The 27,850-nt window shown below is 40.2% G+C and overlaps 2 protein-coding genes across 4 annotated transcripts in view; both read right to left on the reverse strand.

The window, feature by feature from the left end:
* Positions 1-14,390, reverse strand: part of RB195_009192 (uncharacterized protein) — a gene marked incomplete at both ends in the record, with an annotated part of 28,493 nt that extends 14,103 nt beyond the window's left edge. Inside the window, 2 exons of one of the 2 annotated variants that reach the window (XM_064196064.1) lie at positions 5,941-6,039; positions 14,337-14,390. In XM_064196064.1, the coding sequence (XP_064047209.1) occupies positions 5,941-6,039; positions 14,337-14,390 (153 nt within the window). Of the gene's footprint in view, positions 1-903; positions 1,036-5,940; positions 6,040-14,336 lie in introns of those variants that run through there. The other variant, XM_064196065.1, reaches the window with a different exon arrangement.
* A 4,640-nt stretch (positions 14,391-19,030) lies between these two features.
* RB195_009193 (uncharacterized protein) overlaps positions 19,031-27,850 on the reverse strand; it is a gene marked incomplete at both ends in the record, with an annotated part of 32,766 nt that continues 23,946 nt past the window's right edge. For both annotated transcript variants that reach the window (XM_064196067.1, XM_064196066.1), the window contains 29 exons: positions 19,031-19,221; positions 19,298-19,461; positions 19,644-19,760; positions 19,851-20,020; positions 20,447-20,581; positions 20,655-20,829; positions 20,919-21,045; positions 21,134-21,265; positions 21,321-21,487; positions 22,052-22,186; positions 22,245-22,380; positions 22,468-22,642; positions 22,700-22,854; positions 23,384-23,559; positions 23,621-23,787; positions 24,150-24,313; positions 24,377-24,551; positions 24,652-24,747; positions 24,874-25,002; positions 25,185-25,352; positions 25,420-25,608; positions 25,684-25,827; positions 25,886-26,014; positions 26,157-26,252; positions 26,315-26,433; positions 26,501-26,636; positions 26,764-26,837; positions 27,187-27,367; positions 27,471-27,665. In XM_064196067.1, the coding sequence (XP_064047211.1) occupies positions 19,031-19,221; positions 19,298-19,461; positions 19,644-19,760; positions 19,851-20,020; positions 20,447-20,581; positions 20,655-20,829; positions 20,919-21,045; positions 21,134-21,265; positions 21,321-21,487; positions 22,052-22,186; positions 22,245-22,380; positions 22,468-22,642; positions 22,700-22,854; positions 23,384-23,559; positions 23,621-23,787; positions 24,150-24,313; positions 24,377-24,551; positions 24,652-24,747; positions 24,874-25,002; positions 25,185-25,352; positions 25,420-25,608; positions 25,684-25,827; positions 25,886-26,014; positions 26,157-26,252; positions 26,315-26,433; positions 26,501-26,636; positions 26,764-26,837; positions 27,187-27,367; positions 27,471-27,665 (4,317 nt within the window). The remainder of the gene's footprint in view (positions 19,222-19,297; positions 19,462-19,643; positions 19,761-19,850; positions 20,021-20,446; positions 20,582-20,654; positions 20,830-20,918; positions 21,046-21,133; positions 21,266-21,320; positions 21,488-22,051; positions 22,187-22,244; positions 22,381-22,467; positions 22,643-22,699; positions 22,855-23,383; positions 23,560-23,620; positions 23,788-24,149; positions 24,314-24,376; positions 24,552-24,651; positions 24,748-24,873; positions 25,003-25,184; positions 25,353-25,419; positions 25,609-25,683; positions 25,828-25,885; positions 26,015-26,156; positions 26,253-26,314; positions 26,434-26,500; positions 26,637-26,763; positions 26,838-27,186; positions 27,368-27,470; positions 27,666-27,850) is intronic.

A 27,850-nucleotide genomic window follows, 5' to 3' on the forward strand; every position in this document is an offset into this window, starting at 1 on the left:
TGTTTTTATATATTAGTAATAATGTTGCCAACTAGACCCGCTCTATCTCTTCACGTTGCGGTGTCGATTTGGCAGCGAGCGTGTGGATTCGATTTTCGGTGGACGGCATGCACACAAATTCTGAAAAGATCATATTGTTTGCTACGGGCCAAAGGAGTTGAAGAAGGTTAAAGCGATGCGTTTGAGACAAGGCAGGGATTGGTCTCCGCTAAGAGGATCTCATCAAACAGCGCCATCGTGGTCACCAGAATTGGGGCAGGTTCGTCAGAAATCCTACTCTTTCAACAGAAATTAAGAAAAAGAGGAACTATAAAACTCTGACACCCTTTCCTACTAACATTTGTGACGGACACTCAAGGCACGGCAGCGAAAAGTTATGCAATAAAATCCTGAGATCGATGTTAGAGCAACACGCAGAAGTGCATCACCGCATCCGTGCAATGCGGTCTTTTACAAGTTTCAGTGAAAGGATTCTCAGAGAAATTCGAGCCATATAATCTTTCGGTTCCTCTCTAACGCTATCAGTGGAGAAAAAACTACTTCAGGAGGTGAATGTTAGTGTTTTGAACTTCCTATCCGTCGCCATTCCCACTTCTGTTTAAATTTCTTCATTACGGTATCGTCGGCGCACTCGACATTGACCAAAGAACGAACAATGTTGATGGTTCTAGGATAATATCGGGAGAATACTAATTGACTATTCCTCGCATAATCTTGTCGATAGCGAAGTTGAACAGAAGGAATTTTGCTACAGTATTTTTAATTACGGTAGTTCCCATTAAAAAAAGAATGGGACTGCGAATAAACCGAAAGAAAACACAGTTCATGAAGAACGCCTACTGCGAGGACAGAGAAGTACAACTTGAAGGCTCCTAAATCATGGTAACGTCGTTAAACGCGTACCTCGGATGTTCCATGAATGTGGAAAACAACTTGAGGGAAGAACTGAACAGAAGGATGAGAGCACGATGGCCAGCATTCACACCCGCCAGCGAAACCACGGACTAAACGACGGACCAGGAACTCCGTGCCCATCTGTTTGACGTGACAGTTCTTCCTGCTCCCTGTTACGCAACGGAGACGTGGATATGTGGGCAGGCAACGCTACCACATCTATATATTGCTACTTACTACTCACAAGCCACGAGAGAGATGTTTTCTGAAGTTTAACAGGCATATAAAACAGCTAGTCGATCTTCGCAGTTCCATCTTAACAGAAATGTTCCGTCCTCAAGACCCAACGAAAAACATATTGGAACCAAAAAAAGCATAGATGAGTTATATTCCAAGAAGAATCGACGATGAATGAACTAAAAGAAGACCATAGTGGATACCAAGAGATGCGAAGCGCCTTCGAGGGAGGCCGCCAACGAGATGGGGTGATGTGTTCGTTGCACGGATGGGTCAGCTGAGCGCTGAGTTGCATACATCACAGCGACCTTGTCAGCGTCACCCACGAAACTAGAGGACATCTCAGATGACGATAACGAGGAAACGGAATGAACGAAAGAGGTGTTCGGGCCAGCACATTCAGTGAAGACAAACCACTTCTGAGATCTGAGAGTGAGGCAGAACTAGCAGCAGCAGTTCTTCGCCGATTCATGTCCTCAGTCAGGCGAACGAACTTTCCTTGAATTATGCGTGAACGGCGCTCACTAGAGGCCTCGACGGAGTGAGTTGAAAGCGGTTCCGTAATCCAGATAGGCCAGCTGTCATGGTACGTAGACTTGGTCTTTAGTACGTGTGCAACCTGATCAGCTAGCTAGCTCACAGATACTTTCATGGGGACGTGTACTGAGATATTTCAAGAGAAAACACTCTAATGTCATCGATGTAAAACGCAGAGATAAAACATTCAAAATTCGTGTTCGACGGTCTATTGTGGAGGAGAACAATGATCGCATGCGATTCATCGTTTGTTCGAACAATATTTAACGGTAGAACTTTCTCATCTTTAATAACAGGCAAAGGAAAAAATTCTTTCGTTTCTCTCCGTTGGTTTCATTATTTCTCCTAGATATTCTGTTCATCACCTTTTGAATACAGAGTAGAGCCCACGACTACAGAATCGGGATCAAGGATCTCGTCTCTGCAAGGCAAAAGCAAACTTCTTGCTAGGCACTGCAATAAGGAGAATTTCATTTTTAGCGACACGGATGCACTTTGCAAAAAAGCCCACATCGAAATGCTTTTTCCTAGTTCATATTCCAACATGAATGGATACAAAATGAAGGAACTTCGTTCTGAATACTTCATCTTTCGAGCTCACGACGTCAATTTTCGATTGCGGAGTGACTCCTCGGTTTTTTCTGTGGAATTTCTTTAGTGGTACGATTTCTAGAACTGAGAAGAACTGGACAGTAGTTGGAGTGGAAAGTGATTTCCGAAATAACTCTAGATCTTCAAAGAAGAAGACAGACTGGCCCTCGCTGGAGCGTAACCGAGCTGAAGGTTAAGTTTAAGAGGTCTCATATTCTGTTTGTGCAGGTCTTCAGGCGTTGAACGGTTTAATCCTTGCTCCGTAAACTGAGATGATTCCTTTAGGGCATGAACAGCGAGTCTTTGCTGTTCACAAAGGTTAACCTTGCCATTAGCGCTGTTCGGTACTCCACTAAGTGACATCACTTTCCATGTACATCAGATTCGTGGAATATTTCGAAAATGAAGTGGAATCGAAAGAAAGAACAGGAAGGTGCTGGAATGGGAATGAAAGGTTGAACGTGATTTCCACCAGTGACAACAAAGTGCTAGCCAAGCCATGCCCCCAAGCCACTGAACGCCAGACATCAGGAATTCGGAAGTGTATTGAAGCGGCAAATTTTTCGACGGTGAACACATTTTCCAGGGGGAACACCTTCACGCTTTTAAATACAAATAATTTTCTTTTTTACTCAATGAAAATTGTTCATGGATTCTTGAATACGTATGTAAATCAATCAATTCGTATGTAACATAGAGGTGCATCACGTTAATTTCGGTTTCACAACATCCTATAATATATTTCGCAGCAGTGTCTCTTAGTGGATTCTGTTCCTGTGAAGATCTTCGTCATATTAGCACTGAATTCTGCAAAAATTTGAGGGTTTACTGAGGGATACAGGAGAAATTGATGATAAACGTCCAAAGTATGCTGAAGAACGACTCGTGGCTTCATAAATGTTTTTTTTTAATTCCTAAAGGTTTTTACCTCCTTTTTAGTATAATTTTCTTCAACTTTTCTATAGGTGATCCAATAAATTATTGGTTCTTCTTTTCTTTCATCTATTATTGAAAAAAAAAACGAATGGTGATGGAATGGTATTATTATTCAGGATGCATTTCTTACTCGATGAGAACCAAATGATTAAGAATTAAAAATAGAAACAAATTGATCCCAGCCAGCTTCGACCACTAGAGTGCCATTCTCGAGATTTCCATTCTCGGTAATAACGTGCCCAAAACAAATAGTTATAAATGGAAAAAATACATAGCAGACCTAAGTGGTCAACGAATCTCGAAAAAACCTTGAAGAATGTCTATTCTTAGTGCCACTTCCGTAAAGAGATAAGATTTTATTTCAAAAATTTTTTGTGCAGTTATCATGGGCAGTATTTACGAATTTATTAGAACAAATTCATAATAAATATGATAATTCATAATTATCTCATATTCCTCTTCCAATAAATTTAATTCCAATATCTTTGGATTGGGTATGAAGTTGTGCAACCATCTACACGTGTATATTACATGTAATATTATATAATTATTGCTTATGCTATTAGTTCTTTATTACCCTTAAAATTTTGTTTTGGAAATACAAGAAATGGTAATCATGTGACAAAATTACTAGCATCCATTTTAAAGGAATAATTATGCGAAATTCCAAGTGGTAATTGTTGTCGCAGAAATAAGAAAGGAGCAACTGTGAAGTACCAGTACCATAGGTTTAAGTTTTCTGCCAAAAAAGAAATTCCTTCAGTAAAAAAAGAAAATTCCTAATCTAAATGGGTTATAAATATCGAATTTGCTTGTCATTCCAAAGTCAGACAAATTAAACAAAGCGAATGAGGAGAAAAGGCAAACTGGCAGCGTGGAAAAACATCCTTTCATGAGTTGGTTCCTTTGGAAACCACGTCTATCCCATTGTTCGAGCTCAACCGAGCTCAACAATGCTCGAGACATGCTTCATCCACTCGCATAAACATCAAGGAATGTGCGTGAAATTGATTTGACTTGACAAATTCTTCAATTTAAGCGAGTTACGCTCTCAGCATACAAGTTAACGTTGATTAATATAGGATGTATTAACGTTAAATTAATTTGAAAAAGATAAAGGATAAGGTGTCTAAAGGGGTAGCCCATTTCTCGAATTAGTGTTTTTATTTTCTCAAATAAGTCTTGTACCAATTCATAAAATCCTGAAATGAATCCTGGAAGTCATAAAATTCACAAACTTCATAAATTCATAAAAACCTGAAATGAAAAGGTTCGCTTTGACTCTAGAGGAGTTTGCAACCTACCGTGCAGTCGCAGCGGAACCTCTTACCAACTGCGCTACAGCTTCTTTACGGGAGACTCAAGGAAAGCTTTGTAGTCAAAATGGAGAGCGCTTAGGGATTTCAAAACAGTCTACTATCTGTTTCTTCTGTTTTGTCCAATTTTTAGGATGAGAACGGTAGAAAATGCAACAAAAACCAATGCTAACCATCCAGATTCTGTAAATGAAAATGTCATTGAAAAAGTCAGAGTTCAGAAGCACAGTTTAGGAAAATTTTTGATGTTGGATTATTCAAAATGGTAAGAAAGAGTTCAAGATGTAGTTTGCAAATATTAGAGAAAAAACATAAAAGAAACACCTCTACAATTTTAGGAACCAGAGATCTCTGCACCATCAGAGGCATCAGTTTTGTCTATCGACGCATCTTCGTACGCTCATAGGATTGGCGAAGTAAAACCGCCCAAGATGAATTTCCTTACACGTGCTGCTGGAAGGACTTGCTTCCTAAGATAATCTCACTGGTTTCCTACTAACATGATTTTATCTCAGTCTCAGGGGTTTATTTAGATACGTCGGCTAACGGATTTTTCGTGCCCTCCTGGGGCCTCCGATTCCTGGATTTGTAGGTGGTATTTCACACCTGACTGTGTTTCCCGAAAACTACGTCTCGAATCCTATATATTAGTGGGAAAACTTCATACAAACAAGAAGCAATGGGAATATATGGGGAAAACTGAGGGTAAAGAAAATAGCATTTTGATTATTGGAAGATTTACCTAAAAATGAATAGAAGTATAGAAAAAATTGTGGATGTAGCTAACATGAAAGAGCATTATGGAAAAGTACTGCACCTCATTTTGATTAGAGTCATTCGAGTTAGTTCCGGAAGGCCTGCAGTGTATTCGTCATGTGTTTCGTCGAAATTAAATTATTTGATAGAAAATGACTATGAGTTCGCTTGTATCAATTTTTAAGGAAATTAGTTCACAAATTGTAGGATTTAGGGATCTATCTGACGTAGCTTTCAATTGGAAGTGAAAAGAGGGACAAAAAATAAAATTTTTAGAAAAAAGCGAAAAAGTCGAAACGCCGGAACGTCGAATTTGTAAAGGCTCCATCTACAAAACCTCCTTGCATCTAAAAAAAACCAGTAGAAAACATAGACGGAAGTATACTGAGGTTCTAAGATTTGAGAACGTTTGAATTACGACGTAAAGTTTGTAATATATAGTATCTACGGTCAAAACGACATGAAACACGGTGCAGCTGCGTAAGCGGTTGCCCTCGAAGCGGCGCAGTGAAGCGTAGCGGTTAGGATCAATGGGAGACCTTCGCGATGGCACCACGTCGATTCCAACCGCCATTTCAACCGCGCGCCTTCTAGCGCAGTCGCCTACGCAACTGCACCGTGCTCCGTGTCGTTTTGACCCGACTATACTCCACTTTTGCTCCGATTCACTAACCTGCCAAGATCGATGTTCTGGTGGTGTCCAATGTTCCATTTTTGCTTTTTGTGCGTCCTCGTTACGACCGCTTAGTTTGTCGTGTGATCTGTGAGTGTCCTGAAAGATCAGGATCATGTGATGTTGGATGGATGGGATTTTCCGTTGTCATTGTTTCGAACGCTCAGATTTAATGAGTTAGACTTGAATAATAAGTGTTTTAGTTTCAAGGCACGTATGGAGCTGGAAAACACTGGAAAAATCGCGAGTGCTCGAGGTCTTAAAACACAGCTGTTAGATGAGACTTCTCAATGATTCCAAGCGATTTTTCCGTGTTTCTTCTCTAATTTTCCAGCTCTACTACTTCTTAGAAATTATTGTGTAGAAACGTTCCACATTAAGCTTTAGAAAACAAAAACAAAAACAAAAACAAAAACAAAAACAAAAACAAAAACAAATAAGTTTCCACCATTTGTTGTTTTATTCTCCTCTTTATCTTACAATCAAAGTCACATACTCGATGTTGTGTCATCTTCGATGAGGTGTCGCTTTGGTAGAAAAATGAGCCGACTCAGAAATACGATAAAGTCTCGAAATGTAAGGCTTTCTGCCCGGAATATAACGTCAAGCCAGACAGAAGGTGAATGCAAACAATCGAACAGGAGACTTCACACGGCGCCAGCCTTCGATGTCGCCGTCGCACGAAGAATAGTCGTAGAAAACACGAAATTATGCTTTTTATATTGAATTGGCTTCGACCTTAAAGAAAGGTCCACTCCAATTCTATGCACATATACAGAATTTCTATACATTCAAACACCAAAAACTTCCGTTATAAATCAAAAGTTATTGGAGTTATTTAGGTAGTGACGTGCTTTGAACTATGATCAATAATTTCTTTTAGGATATTTTTGAAGAAATTTACTACGCTTCTTTTGTTAAAAAAAATCGCCTACATACGCATGCATACTTCCAGTCTGGATAAAGGATAAAAGGATAAAGTGTCTGGCGTTAATCAATCCGCTTGGGATGCGCCCCACGTTCACTTCAATTCAGAATCGTTTGAGGTTCACGAACGTGTGACTGGCCTGCACAATGACTTGTGGTGGCTAGCCGATGTGTCAAGTCAGTGCTTTTATCCTCCCAGACAAGTCTGGTACCAATTTATCGACCCGGGAGGGATGAAAGGCTTGGGGAGCACTAGGGCGGATTCGAACCTCCGATCGATCGTGCAGGAAGCGGAACCTCTAACCGCTACACTACACCCGCCCCTTCAGTCTGGAATAAAAACTAAGCAGAGATCATTCTTATTAAATTGTTGAAAGACTCCCACAAATATTTCCCCGTGTCATCTTCTCTTTTGGAGCTGTTGCGGATTAAAGGCATCACCACACGAATCTAAGGTGGTGCAGATTTCAGGTGGAGTATTCTTATAAGGGATAGCAGATTATGAAGAGGAGGGTGATTCCGTCCATTTCTTCCTAATTGCCGTAAAAAACGGCCCGGAAGATGCAGCGCCGCAAAAGGCTGGCGCGCTCCAGTTGAACTCCTTGTAGAAAATAGTGCGCCAGAACGCCTGAAGCCGTATCTTCCGAGCCGTTTTTTACGGCAATTAGGAAGAAATACACGGAATCACCCCCTCTCCATAATCTACTATCCCGCATACGAATACTCCACCTGAATCCGTACCACCTCAAATTCGTAGAGTGATGCCTTTAAGTAAATAAGTGAACAGCAAAAATCAATGAACAAGACATTAAAATACATCTAATTCCAGTTGCATCGACTCTTCTTATAACGTCAACGTTAGCAGCTCCTCGATACCGCGATACTTCGGTCTAAGCCGTTGTGCTTACTTTTATCGAGGGTGACCTCACTGAGCTGAGTTCAACATCACTGTGATCCATGAACCAACCATAAACCATAAAAGATGGTACTAAGAATCCTAGAAGAAAAGATTAGGAGGAAAATTACTCCCACACCACTCCAGTGCCATTGTATATTTACATCAAGTTGTAGAAAACATTCTAGAGTAATAATTTTCTTTTTTTCATTTTCTACTTCACCCCTGATTTAAAGCTGTTCTATTTTCAGTTAAAACCACTAAGCACAACAGTGCTCCATCTACTGAGCAGGTCAGTAGTCTCCCAACCAAAAAGGTGGGCGCCTGAATAAAATGAAATATCATCCAATCTTACAAATTTCTCGTTTGCTAGAAAAACCTTTAACGACGGAGCAGGTAAGGTTCGAAGACGGGCATGTCAGAGAGTATGGTGTGTTGGATACAGTATCCCAACGCAATTCAGGTAATTTTCGCTTCATCTCGTTATCGATGTGCTGGCGAATGCTGAGATGAAGGAGGTGAATCGTGGTTCGTCTGTCTTTCTTCGAAGTGTGTTCTACAGTTTGCAAATCCTGGAAACAGAAGAAGGAGTCCTATTGGGGTCAGGTTGGTTTTGCGAAAGGTTCATCGCCTCAGGGGAGCGATGTGACATAACCGATGTTAGAATTCTAGAGAAGTCAGCTCTCATTGCCGATAATGTATGAACCCTTCCGGAAACTCCTTGCAATGTATGAGGAGAAGCAAAAATTTACAGATGGACGGATAGGTGTGTCTAGTACCATCAACAGGGAACGGATAGCGATAAAATGTCCGATGCACGGAGCTTGAAAGTGGTTGATGACCGCTTTGAGCTCTCACTCAAATAGCAGCGTCAATTCGTGCATGTTTGCACCACTTCGGATCTTCATTGTCAAAAAACGGTGGTCATTCTTAGCACAAAGACCTTGTAACCGAAACATAGCTTTGATATCCGTCTCTCACTTCGGGAAGCTAGTGAAAAAATCTTGAACAATAAAGTAATTACTGTCTTTGTGCTTGCTGAATCCAATGCACCGGTGATGTTGCTAGCGGCTGCCGAATCTAGAACAACCAATCCTGAACAACTGCTATACCTTCTCGTAAGAAAGAACATAGTTTCTTGGAAGCCTTTTGCGGATAACAAGGTTGTGTTCAGTAGAATTTTCCTCTCAACACTTTCTCACTAACCTAATGGATGCGTAAAATGTTCCGTGATAAGAAGGGAAATCTATTTGAAGTGAGAACAAATCATTTAAATTTTCTAGGATTTAGCAAGCATATATCATTTTCTTGTTGGTTTCCATGTTCAACGATCTTTGAATTGTACGAAGTGGTGTGCAATGTTACCAATTTCAGTACATGAGGATGAAGATTATGACGAAGAAACTTTAACTGTAAACGAAAGTCAACACAAATCTTGATTAAAACTGAAGCAAATGTATTTTAAGGGATAAAGTATAAAGTTTCTGGCGTTAATCAATCCGCTTGGGATGCGCCCCCACGTTCACTTCAATTCAGAATCATTGGAGGTTTACGAACGTGTAACTGGCCTATACAGTGACTTGCGGTGGCTAGCCGATGTGTCAAGTCAGTGTTTTTATTCTCCCAGACAAGTCTGGTACCAATTTATGCACCCCGAAGGGATGAAGGGCTTGGTGAGCACCAGGGCGGATTCGTAACTCCGATCGATCGTGCAGGAAGCGGAACTTCTAACCGCTACACTACACCCACCCTTCCAGTTTGGAATGAAAATTAAATAGAGACCATTCTTTTTAAATTGTTGAAGGAATCCCACAACTATTTTCCTCGTGTCATCTTTTGGATTAAGTGAATAAGTAAACAGCAAAAATCAATGAACAAGACATTAAAATACACCTAATTCAAGTTGCATCAACCCTTCCTATAACGTGAAATGAATTATATGAAGTGAGAAATATGCTTATATGAGTAAGTTGTGAGGATTCGAGTCAACTGTGAAGCACTACGTACGCTTCAAAACCTAGTCTTATTCAAACCTACACTTCAATTTATTCTGTGAGAATGAGAGATATGCGTTCATACACTATCGTATTCGTTTTTTTTTCCTTCGAGTAAGTTATGAATGATATCCACGGAAATGCTGTCGAAAACCTATAGATCCTCGGCTGAGATATTCGATCTCTCCGAACAAAGCCATGTAAACATTTTTGAATGCTATTTAGCTGTGCGTTTGTGATTTTTCATGATCTTGCGGTGATTAGATGGTGATAAATAGCACCTAAGCCACCTAAGCACACCACAGAAACTTTTTCTTGAACATTTTCCTTTTAGATGATGGCATGACTTTGTTCTTCTTTTTTTAACGCATTTTATTCTTCATTTGAGTGTAAAAAATTTGAACAATTTCCAGCGAAGTGTTTCCTATCAACATTGGTCACCAACTCGACTCTCAATGCCCTCAATCCAAGTTCTAAGCCGTACGACAGAAGAAGTGCAAAAAAAAAGGAAGAAGTTAGATAGAAGCACACAGCAGATGGTTGGGGACATAGTCTTGAAATTTCCGAATGACAAAGAGCAAACCATCAATACCTCCAGAAAAAAAGAAAACTAAGCGGAAAAGAGCAGATTTGAGAAAGATTTGAAGCTAAATTACTTTTGTGGCAGCCTGATGGGGAGGAAAAAACCCGAAAAACGTCATTATGAACTGACTAAGAAATAGGATCATTTCAAAATTTCTTACTACCCTTTATTTCAAACCTTGCAGCATCATCGGTAAGGAACTAGAAATTAATACTCATATACAATAAGAATTAATCGCTCACAATTCGCTGGAAAAAAGGAAAGCTTTCTTGCGTCAGAATTCTGATCACCACAAATCTAGAGATGAGTGTTCCAAGATTCAGGAAGATCAGTTGATCGATTTAGAGAGGATCGACCGTCCCTTGTGTTCTTCAAATACCCTTAAAACCTTTAAAAGCAGCGAATTTACGTACTTTCGCTCGCGCTCTCAGAAAAAATCAATAAAACTTCCAACTTTATCTCGTGTCTTCGCAAGTGAAAAGACAGAACTACGGGGGATCGAAAATGGAAAGTTAAATTTTTGATTCGAACGATAAAAAAAGAGTCCTGAAATCCTTTGTTTAAGATTTGCATTGAGTCTGATTTCTAGCTGCACAAATCCAAAAATTGAAACGGATCGGATACGGATCGAAAGCAATAAGCTATATATGTAGTTTGGCATACAAAACTTTACGGTCGCGAGGTCATTTGAAATCCACATTATAACCTCTCTTTTATTTTTTGTGAAATATGAATATATCAATACTACCCACTTGCTCAGCTATCGATATTCACATAAGGAAACAAAAAAGGACTGTAGTGAGAAAAGATTAATAAAGTTATAGTAAATATAATAATAATAAATAGTAGACTAGAAATTAGAATGTGATAGAGTAGAAACTACCAAAATGGATAAGTTAAAGTTAGTAAGGATTTTATGGTGTTTTGAGAAGCACAGAGTTCAATTAATGACGAAAGAAAACACAACGAAATCTAGGCATATTAGGAATTCACGAATGAGAACGAGTCCTGCTTAGTACCTGCTGAAATATTCGGAGTGGAGTTTGTCTGAGTGAATAGCTCCGGACATGGTGATGAATTGAAGCAATTAGTCGAGCGATGTGAAGACCAAACGAAAATTGCTGGACTACGGTGACAACTTGTAGAAGACGAATGAAAGAAAAGAAAAAGAGGCTTTCAGGAAACAATCACGATTTGTTCCCACGATGTTTATTCATCGCTCATTCATCGTTTCGTTCACGTTAGGAAAAAAGTTCAGCTTACAATACTATCCTGTTTTTTTTGTAGCATTACTTCGAAAATTGTGTCTAATGAGCCAGCACTAGTGCCGCCACACCTCTCTCCTTTTCTTTCCCTCATTCTTTCTTTTTCTTGGAGTGTCTTTTTTTCCTCTGTTTCTGCCTCAGTCTCTTTGTTTATTCCTTTTAGGATAGAGTGCACAGCAATGATCAATCCCAGTGAGGAAGCGCCTACACGTTTGACTTTAAAGGCATCACTCTACGAATCTGAGGTGGTACGGATTTCAGGTGGAGAGTTCCTATACGGGGTAGTAGATTATGGAGAGAGGGGTGATCCCGTTCATCTCTCTCCAATCACCGCAAAAAATACGGCTTCGGGCGTTTCGGCGCGCTATTCCCTACAAGGAGTTCGATTGGAGCGCGCCAGCATCGTGCACGCGCCGCATCTTCCGGGCCGTTTCTTACGGCAATTAGAAAGGAATGGACGGAATTTCCCCTCCCCTCTCCACAATCTACGATCCGAATACTCCATCTGAAATCCGTACCACCTCAGATTCGTGGTATGTTGCTTTTAATTCAGAGCCGTTTGAGGTTTACGAACGTGTAAATGTCTTGCGGAGGCTAAACGATGTGTCAAGTCAGTGCTTTTATCCTCCCAGACAAGTCTGGTACCAATTTATCGACCCCGGAGGGATGAAAGGCTTGGTGAGCACTAGGCGGATTCCAACATCCAATCGATCGTATAGACAACGGAACCTCTAACCACTGCACTACACCCGCCCCGGTTACAAGTAACCAAGAGAAATAAATTCTTAGTAGAGTAGAGCATTTTGTTATAAGTTATGCAAGGGAAGTAACAAATCGATGCTATAAAACTGAAGTTAATCAAATAGATAGAACTATCCAGAAAGAGGATGATTTTATCCAATTCTAAAGAAGTTCCGTTCGAAGGCAGCATACCCTGAATCTGTTGTGGTGAGCGAATGCGCAAACCGCGGGAAAAGCAATAGATGGGGTGTTATGTGGGATCCGGGATGGTTCCGCTCTCCTTTTTTTCCGTTTTCCGACGTAAGAAACGGCGTGAAAGACGCCTTTTTTAAAAAGTCTATTTCATTTGCAATGAGTTCCTTGTGCATTTGCCGCGGCCACAAGCGAGCAGTCGAAGAATGATGAGGTCTTCACACCAGCCTATTCAGGTGAAACCAATGAATAGGCTCCCAAAGGGAACAGAATGTGTACATAGAAGCGCCGCGTTCTAGCGTACATCGTAGGAAATTAAGCAGTCCCCGCGCCATCCTTTACGGTGGTATTAGGGAAGTAAGCGCGGAATCACCCTGAATCCAGCAATCTACAAACCCATCTCTAGCTTCTTCCGCTGATTCCCTCACCACCTCTGCTGTCTTTAAAGAAGTTCAAATGACTTACTTTCAACAGTGAGGATATGCTGTAAATGCTTTCAGGATTGGGGGTTTCCATTTGGTGACTGAGAGAAAACTCCATTCCGGGTTCGAGCGAGCGAATGGTTGAACTTAGCGTTTCAGACCACGTTAAGTCCCAATAAATATGCAAACCTGTCATTTTCAGCACTCTTTGAGTACTTAGAATAGCAAGTCCGCAGATTTATTACAAAATGACTCCTGTTGTCGTAAAAGGATCGAGACATCTAAAGATAGCTCAAGAACTCGATAATGGATATTCATATCGAAAACGCTTTTGAAGGCATCACCCAACGAATCTCGGGGTGGTACGGGTTTCAGGTGGGTTACGCCTGTACGGGGTCGCAGATTATGGAGAGGAGGGTGATTCCGTTATCTCTTCCTAATCGCCGTAAAAAAAAGACACGAAAGATGAGGTTCGAGCGTTCCGGGGCGCTATTTTCTACTACGAGTTCTATTGGAGCGCGCCAGCCTTGTGCACGCACCGCGGAAAAAAGAGAAATGGACAGAATCACCATCCTCCCCGTAATCTACGACCCCGTATAGGTATAACTCACCATGAAAACCGCACCACTCCAGATTCGTAGGGTGATGCCTTTAAGTTACCATTTATGAAGAAATGATTCAGTTTTTTTTGGAAAAGCTGTCAGTACTCACTTTTTTGTGTCATCTATTTAACATGAGAATGAGGAAATAAGTTGAACATTCCCATATTTTCTCAAAATATGAAGTTCGCTGATGAATCCCTGCACAGTGTGGCATGCCAATGATTAAGTTTTTGTATTAAAAACACAACGCTGAATTTTTTGGTTTCCTGGACCATTCACATAATTTTTACAGTTGAATTTACATATTATTTTCGATTTATTTCATATTAACATATCTTATATTCGTTCCATTATTTTGAAATATGAGTCCCTTCGTTGAATTCAGCCTTTTTTCTGTGATACTACTCGCTATACATTTCCAGTTGCGTTTTTTCGACTGGATGTTCGAGAAATATCTCTCGTGATCCCTGTATATCCCTTTTCTGGGACTCTGATGAAAGAACGTGTTTTGGAATCCTGAGGTTCCATACACTGGCTATCTGTCTATTTAAAGGCATCACCCCACGAATCTGAGGTGGTGCAGATTCCAGGTGGAGTATTCGTATACGGGATGGGAGCTATCCACACGGTGTCTCCTGAGAATCAAAAAAGAGTTCGACAGGAGACGCCCAAAAAAAACGTGTGACGTAGGACGCCGATGTGAATTCGATCAAGAAAAGGGTAAAACATATTTGTTATCATTGGTTTACAAGTATAACTTGATCACCTTGATCACCTTGACTCCCGTTGATCTTCGAACTGGTCGAGCGGGCGCCAGTAATTCTTCCATTTGTCCCGATCGCGTGCCAGAGTCGCCCAGTGGTTCCTACTTTCGCGTGGGACACGAAGGGCATCATAATTTTCTTTGAAGGACTTCGTGAAGAAATCTGACCGGCGGTCTTCCTAGTATTACTTACTTACTACTATTATTTTATTATTCCTTCTTCTCTTCTGAATTCTGGATGAAGCAGTTTCTTGGGGGTTTACCTTAAAAAGTGCTGAAAAAGACCGAGCACGAGGTATAAAAGGAAAGGTTCGTACACTTCAAAGACCCTTTTAAATCCACTGCCTTCCTTCGGTTCTTTCCACCTCGCAATTCCACCCGTTTTGAGTGAAGATTTTTTTTTTCAATTTTTTTTTCGAATAACCATAGTGGTTTCTGAAATACAGCTTTTTCCCAACAAAACAAATAAGCTCCTGTTCTTATCAACTGAGCTTTTCCACAAAATATAGACTTTTTCAACACATTCATACCTTTTACAATTTCACAGCTTTTTTACTCGACGGATGATCATCATTGTGATTAAGAAACTATGAAACTGTAAAGGGTATGCGTAGAAAAATGAATAGCCAACCTGTTTGGAAGAGTCAAAACATTATATTTTTATGAAGACAACATTACAGCTAGAAGGATTTGCTCACTTTTTAAAATATTCACATTTGTTCTCAGAAACGATGCAATTTTTAAATCTCTAACATGAGATAAATACTTCTTTTCCAGAGAGAAATTACAAAACAGAAATTGATTCATCCGGAAACGCTAGAGAACAAAACTATGTCAAAATCCAATGTAATCATATGTAGCTAATCAATATGCAGGTATTAAACCTATTCTACGCCTACACCCATTCTACCCCAACCTATTGTACAATGAACAAAGAGAAGAATGGCGTTGAACACCCTAAAGGCACCAAAGAATTGCCCTCCCTCCCTCGAATTACGCCCTCACCCCATTTTAATTGCGGCGAACCTGTAAATGCACAACGACTGCATAGTGCAACATTTTGAGACGTCAGAGAATAGAGCTCGTTGGCGTAGGCGTAATATCTTAAGAAGCTTACGTATACAAACGTGTCGCAAATAAATCGCTGCAGTTTGCCATCTCAGTCCCGACTGCTGCCTTCACCGCGCCGTCCCGAGCGCGCACGCAAATGCACCGCAACTACACTCGTACTGATTCACGTCGTTTCGAACCGACTATACTTGAATGAGATTTACTGAATGTGTGTGTGTGTGTGTGTGCAGGAACACCCAAACATATCTAATAACAATTAGGTGACCAAAATTTTAGGATTCCGAGTGTTATCGGTTCCAAAAGGGGCGGGTATAGTGTAGCGGGTAGAGGTTCCGCTTCCTGCACGATCGATCGGAGGTTCGAATCCGCCCTAGTGCTCACCAAGCCTTTCATCTCTCCGGGGTCGATAAATTGGTACCAGACTTGTCTGGGAGGATAAAAACACTGACTTGACACATCGGCCAGCCCCCGCAAGTCATTGTATAGGCCAGATCACACGTTCGTAAACCTCAAACGATTCTGAATTGAAGTGAACGTGGGGGCGCATCCCAAGCGGATTGATTGACGTCAGAAACTTTATCCTTTATCGGTTCCAAACCGCACAGGCCGCACAAACGTGTTCAAGCATACGCTACTCAGTAGCGATTTCTCGAATCACCACTTGACGGAGTCATGTTAAATTACAGCTCTCAGTTCACGAAAGCGGCCTGGTCGAGCGCATCATTTATGGCGATAACTTCTGCTTAGCTGCTTTCAAGTGAAAATATTTGCAAAACTTCTGGAAGTTCCTTTTTTTCGTTTTATCGATGTAATGCCTTGTTAGTAACTGATAATTTACTCTAACGATTGAAGGAAAAAACTGCTCTTGCTTAAACTGTTTCTGATGGGTGGCACACAATGATCTCTTCTATTTTAAAATGTACAAAAAAAATAAAAAGAGGAACACGAAACCGAATACGTAATATTTCTGAAAAGTACATAAAATGCTCCCTTGTTTATTGAGTTCTAAAGATCATATCCGCGGACGACCGCCATCGTTGTCAGTACATTGCTGAGGACGGTTTCGGAAGTTCTTTGTTACTTTTCGGGTTAACTCCGACAGAATGTCGTTGATTTCTTGCCGAATCCTGAAATCCTCATGGAATTGAGATGAATGCTCGAAAACATTCTCTTCTAGTTATTACCAAGCGGAAAAGTCTCATGGGCTTAAATCTGATGACCGTGCTGGCCAGCCTATGCACGAAACGCTATCTGCGTCGCTATTACGGATGGATTGTTCTCAAAATATGATTGAATTATATATTATACGACGCATCCTATAACTATACCTTTGTATACGCGCCGGTTCCCTCAGAGGTCTATCGGTCTATTGGTTTTGTTTGAACAGCCTGCTAAGGAAACTTCATTCGTCCGCTTACGTAGACACAGCGCGCGAAGGGGTGGCAGCAGGTGCGTCGTAGGAGAATGCGCTCAAAAAACTCGTTTCCCATGCAGTTTTTCGAGACGGTTAGAGGGAATTGAGCGTAAGCACTTAATTATACTCGTATTTTACACTCCTAGCTCTATCCTTCCATGTATAGATCCCAACGCTATCTGGTTCGTGATATGCTGCCTTCGCCAACTAACAGTTTGGGGATTCTGGTGAACCTCTCGCAAAGCGAGTTCAACTGGTCGGACAAATACTTGTGCCACCGACTGAGTTGCAGCTAAGTCAAATTCAAGCTGCGCAGTGCAACCATTCTCAACTGGATAGACATTCGACGAAATAGTGAGCGGAAGCGCGAAGAGGCAAATAAGTTGCTCCCAGTAACTTATTTTGCTCTCCTCGCGCCACACACTCTTGCCGAATTGGTGCAGTATTGGGTTAGTGCTGACACGTTTTAGGCGTAACAATAAAATGAGCCGTGTGTGGATGAGTTTATTTTTTAGTGTTGCCACAGAGCGGCTCCCTGAAGCTCGATTCCACTTATCGTAGTTTCTTCTTTCTTCCCGCAGTTTTTTTTTCTTTTTGCTCTCGAGTTTTTCTTCCATATTATGGCGTTCTTATTATTTTTTATGCCGTGAAGTTCCGAACTTTGTGAGATCTCTTTTCTTTCTGTTTCTTATAATTTTTCACCACTTTTCAATCGTATAATAGTGTGTGAAAGACTACTGAATCTTAGTAAAGTATTTTCGTTTTAATTTTATGTTGTTGTTTTTTTTTGTTCTGCTCCTAAGGCCTCTCTATTATCTAAATTCGGGACTTAATCTCTCTCCCAATTTTAAGTGTGCATGTCCTTGTTCGAGGATAGATTTTTCGGATCTTGCTAAGACTACAGTTCTTCATGGGTATGATTCTGATTGCAAAAAAAAAAACTCCAATCATAAAAAAAATTACACAAAAAAAACGTCACCGAAATAAAATTCCTACAAACTAAGTGCTTAGAGGTGCCTTATGAGCAAAACGAAAGACCTGAAACGGACGAAAAAGTAGAAAAATTCATTTCCTAGGGTAAGGCATGAATGTGGCTACATATTATCGGCAAAGCCTTTTCCATTTAGTTTAAGCGGTTGTTTTGCTCCCTATTGGTTTCTGGGAATTCAATTTCTGTCCTCTTTGAGTAATTGGGCATAGTAAGCGTTTTCTCTAATCATGACCATACTAAAATCTCAAAATTTGTACTTCAAAAAGGCTGACCATAAAAAAACAGAGCTCCAGGAGCTAAGTAAGGAGGTCCGGGAGTTTCAGCGTTACTGTTATGTTATTCATCTGTTATCTGGCTGTTGCTTGCAAGCTACTCTTTTGGCCCTTTCCTAGTATGTAGTTCACTACTATGTAATATTCACCCTTTCATTTCCTTCGAGATCAAAAACAGCAGTTCTTGGGCGGATTTGATACGATCGCAACGAGATTTCTTCAATCGCCATTTCTCCATACCTCTAACTCGGCTGGGTACCAACTGTCCGCAATCCACTAACAGGAATGGGGGGAAGGTTTAAGTTTCTGGAACTCAGAAGACTTTTTTTTCGAGCATTTTCATTTTTTCAAGATTTTCTGTATTTGTTATATTGTTATTTATGGCAAACCTTGTGCTACAGATCACCTTTTCAATCAGCGACACAGTGAAACCAATTTATTAGTAGACAAAATAACAATTCGAGATACTAGTCGGTAATTACGAAGTGACTGTTTTTTGTGAGGTCAACCTATAATACATACCTGTAATCTCATACAACGCCAACTCATATTCATGCTTTTCAAGGTGAGTTGTGAACTCTTAGTGATTGTTGACACCTATGCCTACAACACTTAAAACATATCCAGATATATCAAACACCAATTTAAAACGAACTGGGTTTGGAATATAAATTAAATAAATAGCACCTATCGAGAGAACTCAAAGCAAAAAATTACGGGGCAGGATAACTGGAGAGAAAGTGAAAGGGCATTTGTGAAAAAGAGACCTGAATTGATGAACAAAAGAGCAACATAATACTTGGCTATTGGAAAGCACGTAAAATGGTTGTGAAGAACCCTCTCAATGAAAGAGAACATTAATAACAAGTAAAATTCTGGAAAAAAAATCAATGAAATGCCCGCAACAATCACAGGGTCGTACAAGTACGAGAAGAGAAAGGGAAAATTACGAATTCCTCTATAATACAGTATCAATGGGTAGATCCTCCGTGTCGCTAGCATCGATATCACAAATAGCAGACGTAGCTAACGAATCCGTATCACCGCCTGCACGACAGGGAGGATCGTCGTAGACTCGGGAATTGAACAGAAGATTCTTATGACTGGGCGGGGGTGGGGCCGAGTGAGTGATTTCAGGGCCATCTACACCTAAATATTCAGAAAATTCGTATAAAGGGGCAACCAAATCACGAGAACAAAAGAAAAAAAACAAAACTGCCCCCACCATCACTATCATCTCCATTATCCAGAAGTGGTCGCCGTTGTGATTCACTGGATGCTCCAGGACCCATATTACGTCGTGGGCGCATCGTCATGTAGTCGTCATCGTTTACCACTGGACTCAGCACGGTTTCACCCACCTTCACACGTCCAGTGAGTGACTCAATCCTAAGAATTATCGGATAAGAAAAAAATTGAGGAGTGTGCCAGCTTGCTTTTCTGGCTTCACTACAATTTTACCCGGAACTAATGCGTCAAAGGAGAAAATCCACTCTTTGGCAAAAAATCACCAGCATATTTCGATAAAAAAAGGTGAACTGCAAATATGAGAACAAAGATGACCGATGTACCTCAATCGTTCCAATTGTATCGCTGCTCCAATCCGATCGACCCCATCACCCCATTTTTCACCACCATCGTCTTCTTCAGTGGTGGGTAGACATTGAATGGAATCTGCCAGTGGCTGCCTGGAATTATTCGAAGGTAATTTCAAGCACGAGCAAGTAGCCAGAGCAAAGAGGAGTCCGAACAAAACGGATAAATAAACTACGACGTACCTTTCTTGGTTCAGCGAAGACAGCGCATCTCGAGTAACGGCCGAGGCTCTATCTGTCTTCTGAGCACGATTTTTTCCAACGGCATTACTCGTGTCATCCTCCTCAGGAACCCGAAAACCAAAACGACGTAGCGCTTCTAAGGCGCCGGAATCGTGTGAGGCTCTTCCCGACTGAAAAATTGAAACATTTGAGGAATAAAGAGAGCAAAGAATTAGGAGTAAATTCGTGACGTTTAGCAAGGAATTCTTCTATTATACGATCGTCAACTCATTAATGCTCTAAGTTAGGAATAAAACAATTCCCTCGGCGAGAAGAAGGAAAAAATCCAAATGCATTATAAGGTCCAACATTATAAGGTTTCTATACGTTCACTCACACTGCCTAGTTGAAAATGTAAGTTTCGTGAATAAAAAATCCACTCAGCTGATTTCCGTTTCGGCTGACTTACCAGCGAGGACTTTCGTTTGATACACGCAGTTATTAGTGAACAAGGTTACAAAAATTCACACGAAAAAAAAGTCGAATGTAGACGATAATACTCTAATAATAATATCAGAAATGGCTGAAACCACTTCATCAAAATTCAAGGCGTATACCTCATCCAGATCATCTCCTGCGCTACCGTAATCAGTGACTCGTTTCCATTGTTTCCCTGAGCCTGCCAGTGAAGGAGATCGCGAGTCGGTTCTTCCACTTGAAGACAACCGCTCACGTTGTGGCAGAGGGCGAACCTGAACGTAATTAGTAGAGATTGTTTAGAACATCCAGCAATAAGGCTTAAACAATAATAAACGGTAAGAATACCTGTACTGTTGGTAATCCGGTCAACTGCGCTTGTTCTAGATTAGATATCATCTGATTTCCACCACGGAATGCGCGAGGTGGGAGAGGTGGTGGTGCTGTTACAACTGGTGGTACTGCGTTCGGATTTCGCACATGTGTCACAGCATGGACATGCTCTCCATACTTCCCGTCCTCACTAAACAAAAAAGAAAGTGATCATTTCTTCCATAACAGCCGAAAGATATGAACTAAAGCAGTAGCAAAATGGGTAGTCTTAGAGCTTACCTCTTCATTTTCAGGCATCTACACACCATTATAATTGCAAATATCACAATTATAATAAGCATCAGAATAGCAAGAGCAACTATAAGTTCCGCTAGAGAAATTCGAGCCATGAACGATGGTGCAACATCTAGAAGTGAAGTCGTGAAATGAATAAGAAATGAAATCTGTAGTGCTTATGTTAAGAAAAAAACTAAATAAATAATAAGATCCTGTACCGTCACAAGTCTTTCCAGAAAATCCATGTGTGCAATTGCAAATGTAGCCCAAATTATGTGCATGCTGCCGAGGAATCGGTATACATGTGCCATGCTCTCCACATGGTTCTGTGGCGCATGCATCCTCGACATCTTAAACAAGGCCAGTTTCGTAATGATATTTAAAAATCTCAATCAAAGCACCTACCATATCCTCTAATTTCGCATCTTTTTCCAGTGAAACCATTCGGACACTTGCATAGATATTCATTGTAGAACGGAATGCATTGGATCCCCAGGGGACACGGCCGAGATCCACATGGGTCAGAGTCGATTTCACAATTCACCCCAGTGTAACGTGCGGGACACAAACACCTACAATAAGAAATCAAAATTAGAGAGCGTCATGGAATATCAAATTATATTAAAATATGTGATAATTCCGTCCTAAAATACCAAATATTCGCAAAGTTGTAAAAAATAAAAATGTAATGGAAACAAAAATTGTAACACAACGAAACGAAAGCGACCAGAAGCAAAATTAACAGTAAAGGCTTAAGTATTCCAATTTCCAGGTGTCCTATGAACAAAACTGAACATTTGTTTACTGCTCCATCTATCCTTATACCCACAAAGAGATAAAGCGAACTTCTCCATTTGCATAAGTAAACGTTCAACGACCGACAAAATAGTTGACTTTTTGAAATATTTGCGAGAAATCGCTATGAGACTAAGAACATCAATAACTAGTGAGTTCTTTACCATGTGATTTTGAGAAACCTTCTTCCTCCAACAAAAATCAAAAATCAAGATCAAAGATTTCAACAAAAAAAATCATTTGTTCTATAACAAAAGATAGTTCCCAAATGCTTAACAAACTTGTGTATGTGTGAAATGACAACATAAAACGTTAATATTTTCACGTTGCAACAAACTTACTGGTAGGTTCTTCCAATGACATGGCATGCTCCTCCGTTGTTACACGGTGCTTCTGAGCAAGGAGTTGCAGCCATAGCACGGCATCCAGTGGTGGCAGCGAATAGACGTAGTCCTTGTCTTGTCTTTGGAACGCTTCTGGAACAGGAAGATTGAATTACGGCGTTCAGATTAAATTACCCTTTTAAAGAATTACCTCCGATCAACTGAAATAGCACGGAAGCACGCCACAATAGCATTTGAAATTGAAATTGACGAAGCATTATCACGTTCTATGCGAGCCCCAAAGTATAGACGATGACTGGTCGAGTAGAGATTGATAACATCACTACCTAAAATCACAGCATAATTAGTTCCTTTCGCTTTTTTTTTTCCAACAAAGCAAAGATAACACTCCAATACGAAGCAAAATAGCATACCGGGTGGACTCCATCCCTCTTTTGTATCCGCTCCATCCAAGACTAATCTTGTCCTTCGTCCTCGTCGACTAACTGAAACTCGATGCCATTGCGCATCGGCAATAGACGCATCGGTAGTGACTGAGCCTTCTCCAGACCCGGCATCCCATCGATATACAATTCGTCCATCGACAAGCTAAAATCAAGAGTACTATTATTAGAATCATATATTTTAAAAAAAGTGAATTATTACCTCCAGAATATGGTAATCGCTGGGCCCGTGAGCGTGAAAAATCACTCCTTTAAGGGTAGTTGTCTTCAATTCAACTTCTATTTCCATTCGGGTCTCCATTTCATGAGCTACAGTCATTTCAAAGTATCCATCACCACCAACGGAGAGTTCTGCTTCTAGAATGACAAAACCGTGATTGTGCGATTAAAACACCCACAAAGGATGGATTTGTTGGCCTGTGAGAAATCAACCAAAACACTTATTCAAGAAAAACGTGATGATCTTTCCTCAATATTCCCTACAACCAGAGCTGCATTTACATTTTATTCGCATAAGAAATTGCAGGTCTAACTAAAGAACCCTCGAAAATGTGGTGATTGAACAAGAACTGCGAATTTGTAGGTGAAATAGTAAAATAAATAATAAAATAGTAAAATGAGTAATAATAAAATCTATTCAGCTGCATTTTAGAAACAAAATCATTAACTAGAAATCTCCCAAGATTTCTCAAAGAATTCTTGCAGGATGATGCGATACGATGACATAGCCAAATTGCAAAGGAGAAATACAAAACAGTCAACTCATAGGACAAGCTTAAAAGCTGCAAAGATTAAAAGCCAGAGCGCTATTACTTGCAACTAACTTAAAGAAAGAAAATCATTTTTTTCTATTTAAAAAAAAACTCTTAGATTGAAAGTATCTTACCGTCCAAACAACGACCTTCATTTTCACAGGATGGCTGAGCACATCGATCACCGGTTGTTCCAGGAGGGCAAATGCAATCATGTCTACCACTATCCGCCGGTACACACATTTCCCACGGTTGACAAGGTGATCGTGCACATGCATTGATCTCCAATTCACAACGAGGTCCACCATAACTGGATCGAAGTATTTCAGTGGAAATGAAGAAAAAGGTACAGAAAGAATATAACTGCTCACCCTTCTGGACAAATACACTCGGCGAGGCGATTGTGATGCGGTGCAACGAAAGATATGCCTCCAATGGAAATGACAGTTTGTTCTTGATCGTCAAGATAGACTCGTTCACGACATTCTCCTCTGTGACACACTCCAGGAGTACACATTTCCGTAGTTAACTGATATTTCTGGAATTTATCAAAGATGATCGAAATAATGTATTCGAACTTGAAATCAAATTATATTAAAATTGCTAGTATATTGTGAGTTCAGCGTAAAAAAGGTAGGCACTTTTCTTTGCAAAAGTACAGTTTAATTCTCTCGTACTCATCAGTTTCGCATCTAATTCTTCTTATTAATCTGGAAAGCATACCAAAAGTGTTCTACTCAAGTAAAAAAGTATTGGGTTCCAAAATTGTAGAAAAAATCGCTAGAAAACTCGAAAATCGCTAGAACTTCTCCCCTCACACCTTTAGTGCTCAAACTTTCAAGCACTGAAGGTGTGAGGAGAGAAGTTTGAGATCCTGAAACGCTGCATTGATCAATTCACCATTTTTCCGCTTTGGTCTGTTATGCTCTGAAAATCATGCTTGAGTCTCGTGTAGACATGGTCCGGTTTCAGCATTCCACGACCGCCTCCTCTTGAAACAGTGAACAGGATATCAAGATCTGTAGTTTTAGCAGTTGGTACCGCTACAGCTCGCGCAGTGCGTCCTGAAAAGAATTTTGTTTTGTGTTAATTAACTGCTGATACAGTAACACTGTAACTGAACCAACCTCTAACTGTCTCTTGTACACTTAGTAGTTGGATATTTTTAGGATCAACGTTCAAATGTTGTGCGAAAATTGAGCGGAAAGTTGCTACGTGTTCAGTGAAGAATTCCAACGCAGTCATTCCTTTTAGCCGCACGGACACGGCATGATCTACTGCATCTTGTTCCAGCGATGTTACCTAGAGTTCGGAATTGTAAACTTTATCATTTGTTAAAATGAATTTCAATCAATAGACGGAAAAAACGGAAAATAACTTTAAATTAAGGAATTATCTGTACCTCTACTTCCACATAACTGACAGTGGTGTACTTTCCATCTGTGACGGAGATGTTGAAAGCATGGAGCCCTCCGGGAATCCCATAATCACTCCAAACCTGAAATTTCACCGTTAGATCACCTTTTATAGAACCTGAAGCTTATACAAAAGTAATGTGATGGGAAAGCTTGAGAAAATCATAATTCTAGGACGAGGGCGATGAAGAGAGGAGAAAATCACAAACCTCGCCAGTTTTAGCATCAACACGGAACAAATGCGGTTTGACGCCATGAGCTCTCGGATGGAGTTCTGTTGCAAGTGGTCCAACAACACTGCCATCAACAATCGAGTACCGTAACATGTCACCAGAATCCTTCAAAACAATTTATTAAGGCGACTTCACTAAAGTAGAAAAGCTCTGATCATGGTTATTTTCCTAATCATCGAAAGCTCAAAACCTTCAAAACTCACGAAGAACTCTAAGGGTTATTCGAGGCTATATGGCATTTTTATCAATCTTTTGAAAATCAAGAACTAAAAGTACAACAAACAAACCTCATCCCTTGCTTGCACTCTTCCAATGACTCCTCCTTTAAATTCTCCCATGAGAGTCATTAAAGCGATCCTCAACGGCGTAATTTTGGGTGGATGCCTGCTTTCTTCCTTCACAAATACCGTCAATGGACAATCTGTGGATCGATTTCCACGATCGTACGCAATCAACTGAATATGATACGATGATGTTATGTTGGCAGGATTAATCCAACATAAGAAACAATGGTGAAATTACCGTAAGCAAGAATCTGTCTCTCTTAGAGTGGTCAAAACGAGCGACGGTGACGAGGTTGTACTGATCATCTACTGCGAATGATTTCGAGCCCTCTCCCTTGACTTCAACGCGGAAAGGACTGCCGTATTGCGGACCATCCGCATCGGTTAACGAAAGAATAAGGATCACATGACCAGGCATAACTCCTTCCTATAGAGCACAAGCATTTGGTTAGAAGAAAATTAGCAGAAAAACAAAGACATTGTCAGTGAAAACAGATCGCACCTGCACCACAGCTGTCATATTACAATCCGCAAATACTGGAGCGTTATCATTCACATCGTTCACATCAATAAGGACAGTAACTAGAGATTTTTGTGGTGGTTCACCTCCATCACGGGCTTCAACTTGGAATCGATGATATGGTTTCTGCAATATTAACTGTGTTGACAAATAGCTGAGCTGCAGCTGGTTCGTTCCACCTTACCGACTCTCTATCGAGCACTCCTGCTACCGTAATCCAACCGCTGTCATCAATTTGAAAAGGTCCAGTGTTATCTTTGATGGTGTAAGCCACGCGACCGTAGTGTTCACTATCAGCATCGACGGCGCTCACCTATAGTCATTCTCTTTTATTTGTTAAAAAAAACACTTCGAAAAATACAAATTATGGTTGATTTATGGTCAAATTTGTAAACCGTTCCCAGTTAGATGAGAAAGGAGGACATGAATGAGGCAAAAAGCCGGGGATAACTTACTCTCAACACTTTCGTTCCATTAGCCGAGTTTTCATCAATCGAAGCTTTGTAGCTCTCCTTGGAAAATACAGGAACGTTATCGTTCTCGTCGAGTACCTGAAATCGTAATTTAAGAATCCACACAAAACACTACTGAGTCACTTTAGGATAATGATAACCTGTATTGTGACCACAGCCTCAGATGACAATGGAGGCGTTCCAGAATCTGTTGCTAGGACTATAACAGACAACATCTTCTCCTTTTCAAAATCCAAGCCTTTTGCAAGCTTTAAGATGCCTGTAAAATTCGAAATAAATCGATAAAACATTCAATTCGACAAATCATAAGGATAGTGTTAAAATACCTTTCGCCTTGTCCAGTTCAACAAAAGAATTGTGAGTTCCGTTCTCAGCAAGTGTGTAAATGACAGTCTCGCCGTGATCTCCCCCTTGCGCTCGTAGAGTCACTAGTGTATAGCCGACAGATTCCGATTCCATTACCTAAAATATTTGTAAGCATTCACTTCATAGCTTAAAAAAAAACGTTAGAAAGACAAACAATGTGGAAAAAGAAAAAAAAATAGAAAAAGAAAGGGATTACAAAGTCGAAAAATATACAAAAACTCACTTGGAGAGCATATTCACTTCTTTCAAACTGGGGTGGGTTATCGTTCTGGTCAATAACGGTTATCCGCACAGTTGCTATAAAGGTAACTTCGTTGATAAGAAATTGTTTTCTATGGATACTTTAATATTCGAAAAAAACCGTCTCAAGTCCAGAGATTAGTAGGAATCAAAAAGAGTAGTAGTAAAAAAAGAGTAGTCATCTAATACAGTAGGAACAAAATAAATATGATTTATTCGAACTAATAGATTATGTAAATAATCCAGCAAGTCAACAATTGAGCGTTGAGTGTTTTAAATAGAACAACTTAAGAATTGGCATGTACAAAATTTATGTTTTGGAGAAATTCGCAATGTTCAGCACATTTTCCTATTCCATGCATGTTGAATAGCCATCTATTTTAGAGAATTTCTAAAAAAAACCAACCTCTGCTACTTCTTGGCTTAATCGGATCGGAATCACTAGCCAGGACATGCAGTACATACTCAGGTGTTTGTTCTCGGTCCAGAGGTCGGGTCGCAGTTATAGCACCAGTCTCACTGTCAATCACGAATAACCCGTGGTCTGACACCAAACTATATTGGACACGTCCGTAAGCGCCAGAATCCTTCAAAAAACGCTCAAATAATTCCAAAATTGCTCCAAATGTCAAAATGATCATAAAAGATGAAAGTATGGTGGAAATGGTTATGATTATAAGAAATACAGACCTTATCGACAGCATGCACTCTTGTGACGTAATATCGCTCAGACTTGCTTGCTGGTTCATTTTCTCGGATAGAGGCAACAAATTCGTCCTTTACGAATTTGGGAGTTTCATCGTTGACGTCTTTTACTATCACGGTGACTTGTTGGTTGCAAGAGGAGCCAGAATTCTTGATTTCCAATTGTCTTGTGAAGATATACTGAAAAGTGAATATAAAATACCGCACCTAGAAATATCAGACACTTCTGAAGTGCTAAAAATTTGTTTAAATTAAAACGAAAAGGAAAAAGAAAATTATGTGAGGTCATGAACAAAGAAAAACACAAAAGAAAAATGACTGAAGCTAACTAGGATTCTATATGCAACCAATTCCTCCGCTAAGAA

Source organism: Necator americanus, chromosome III, assembly GCF_031761385.1.
Source record: "Necator americanus strain Aroian chromosome III, whole genome shotgun sequence".
Lineage (NCBI taxonomy): Eukaryota > Metazoa > Nematoda > Chromadorea > Rhabditida > Ancylostomatidae > Necator > Necator americanus.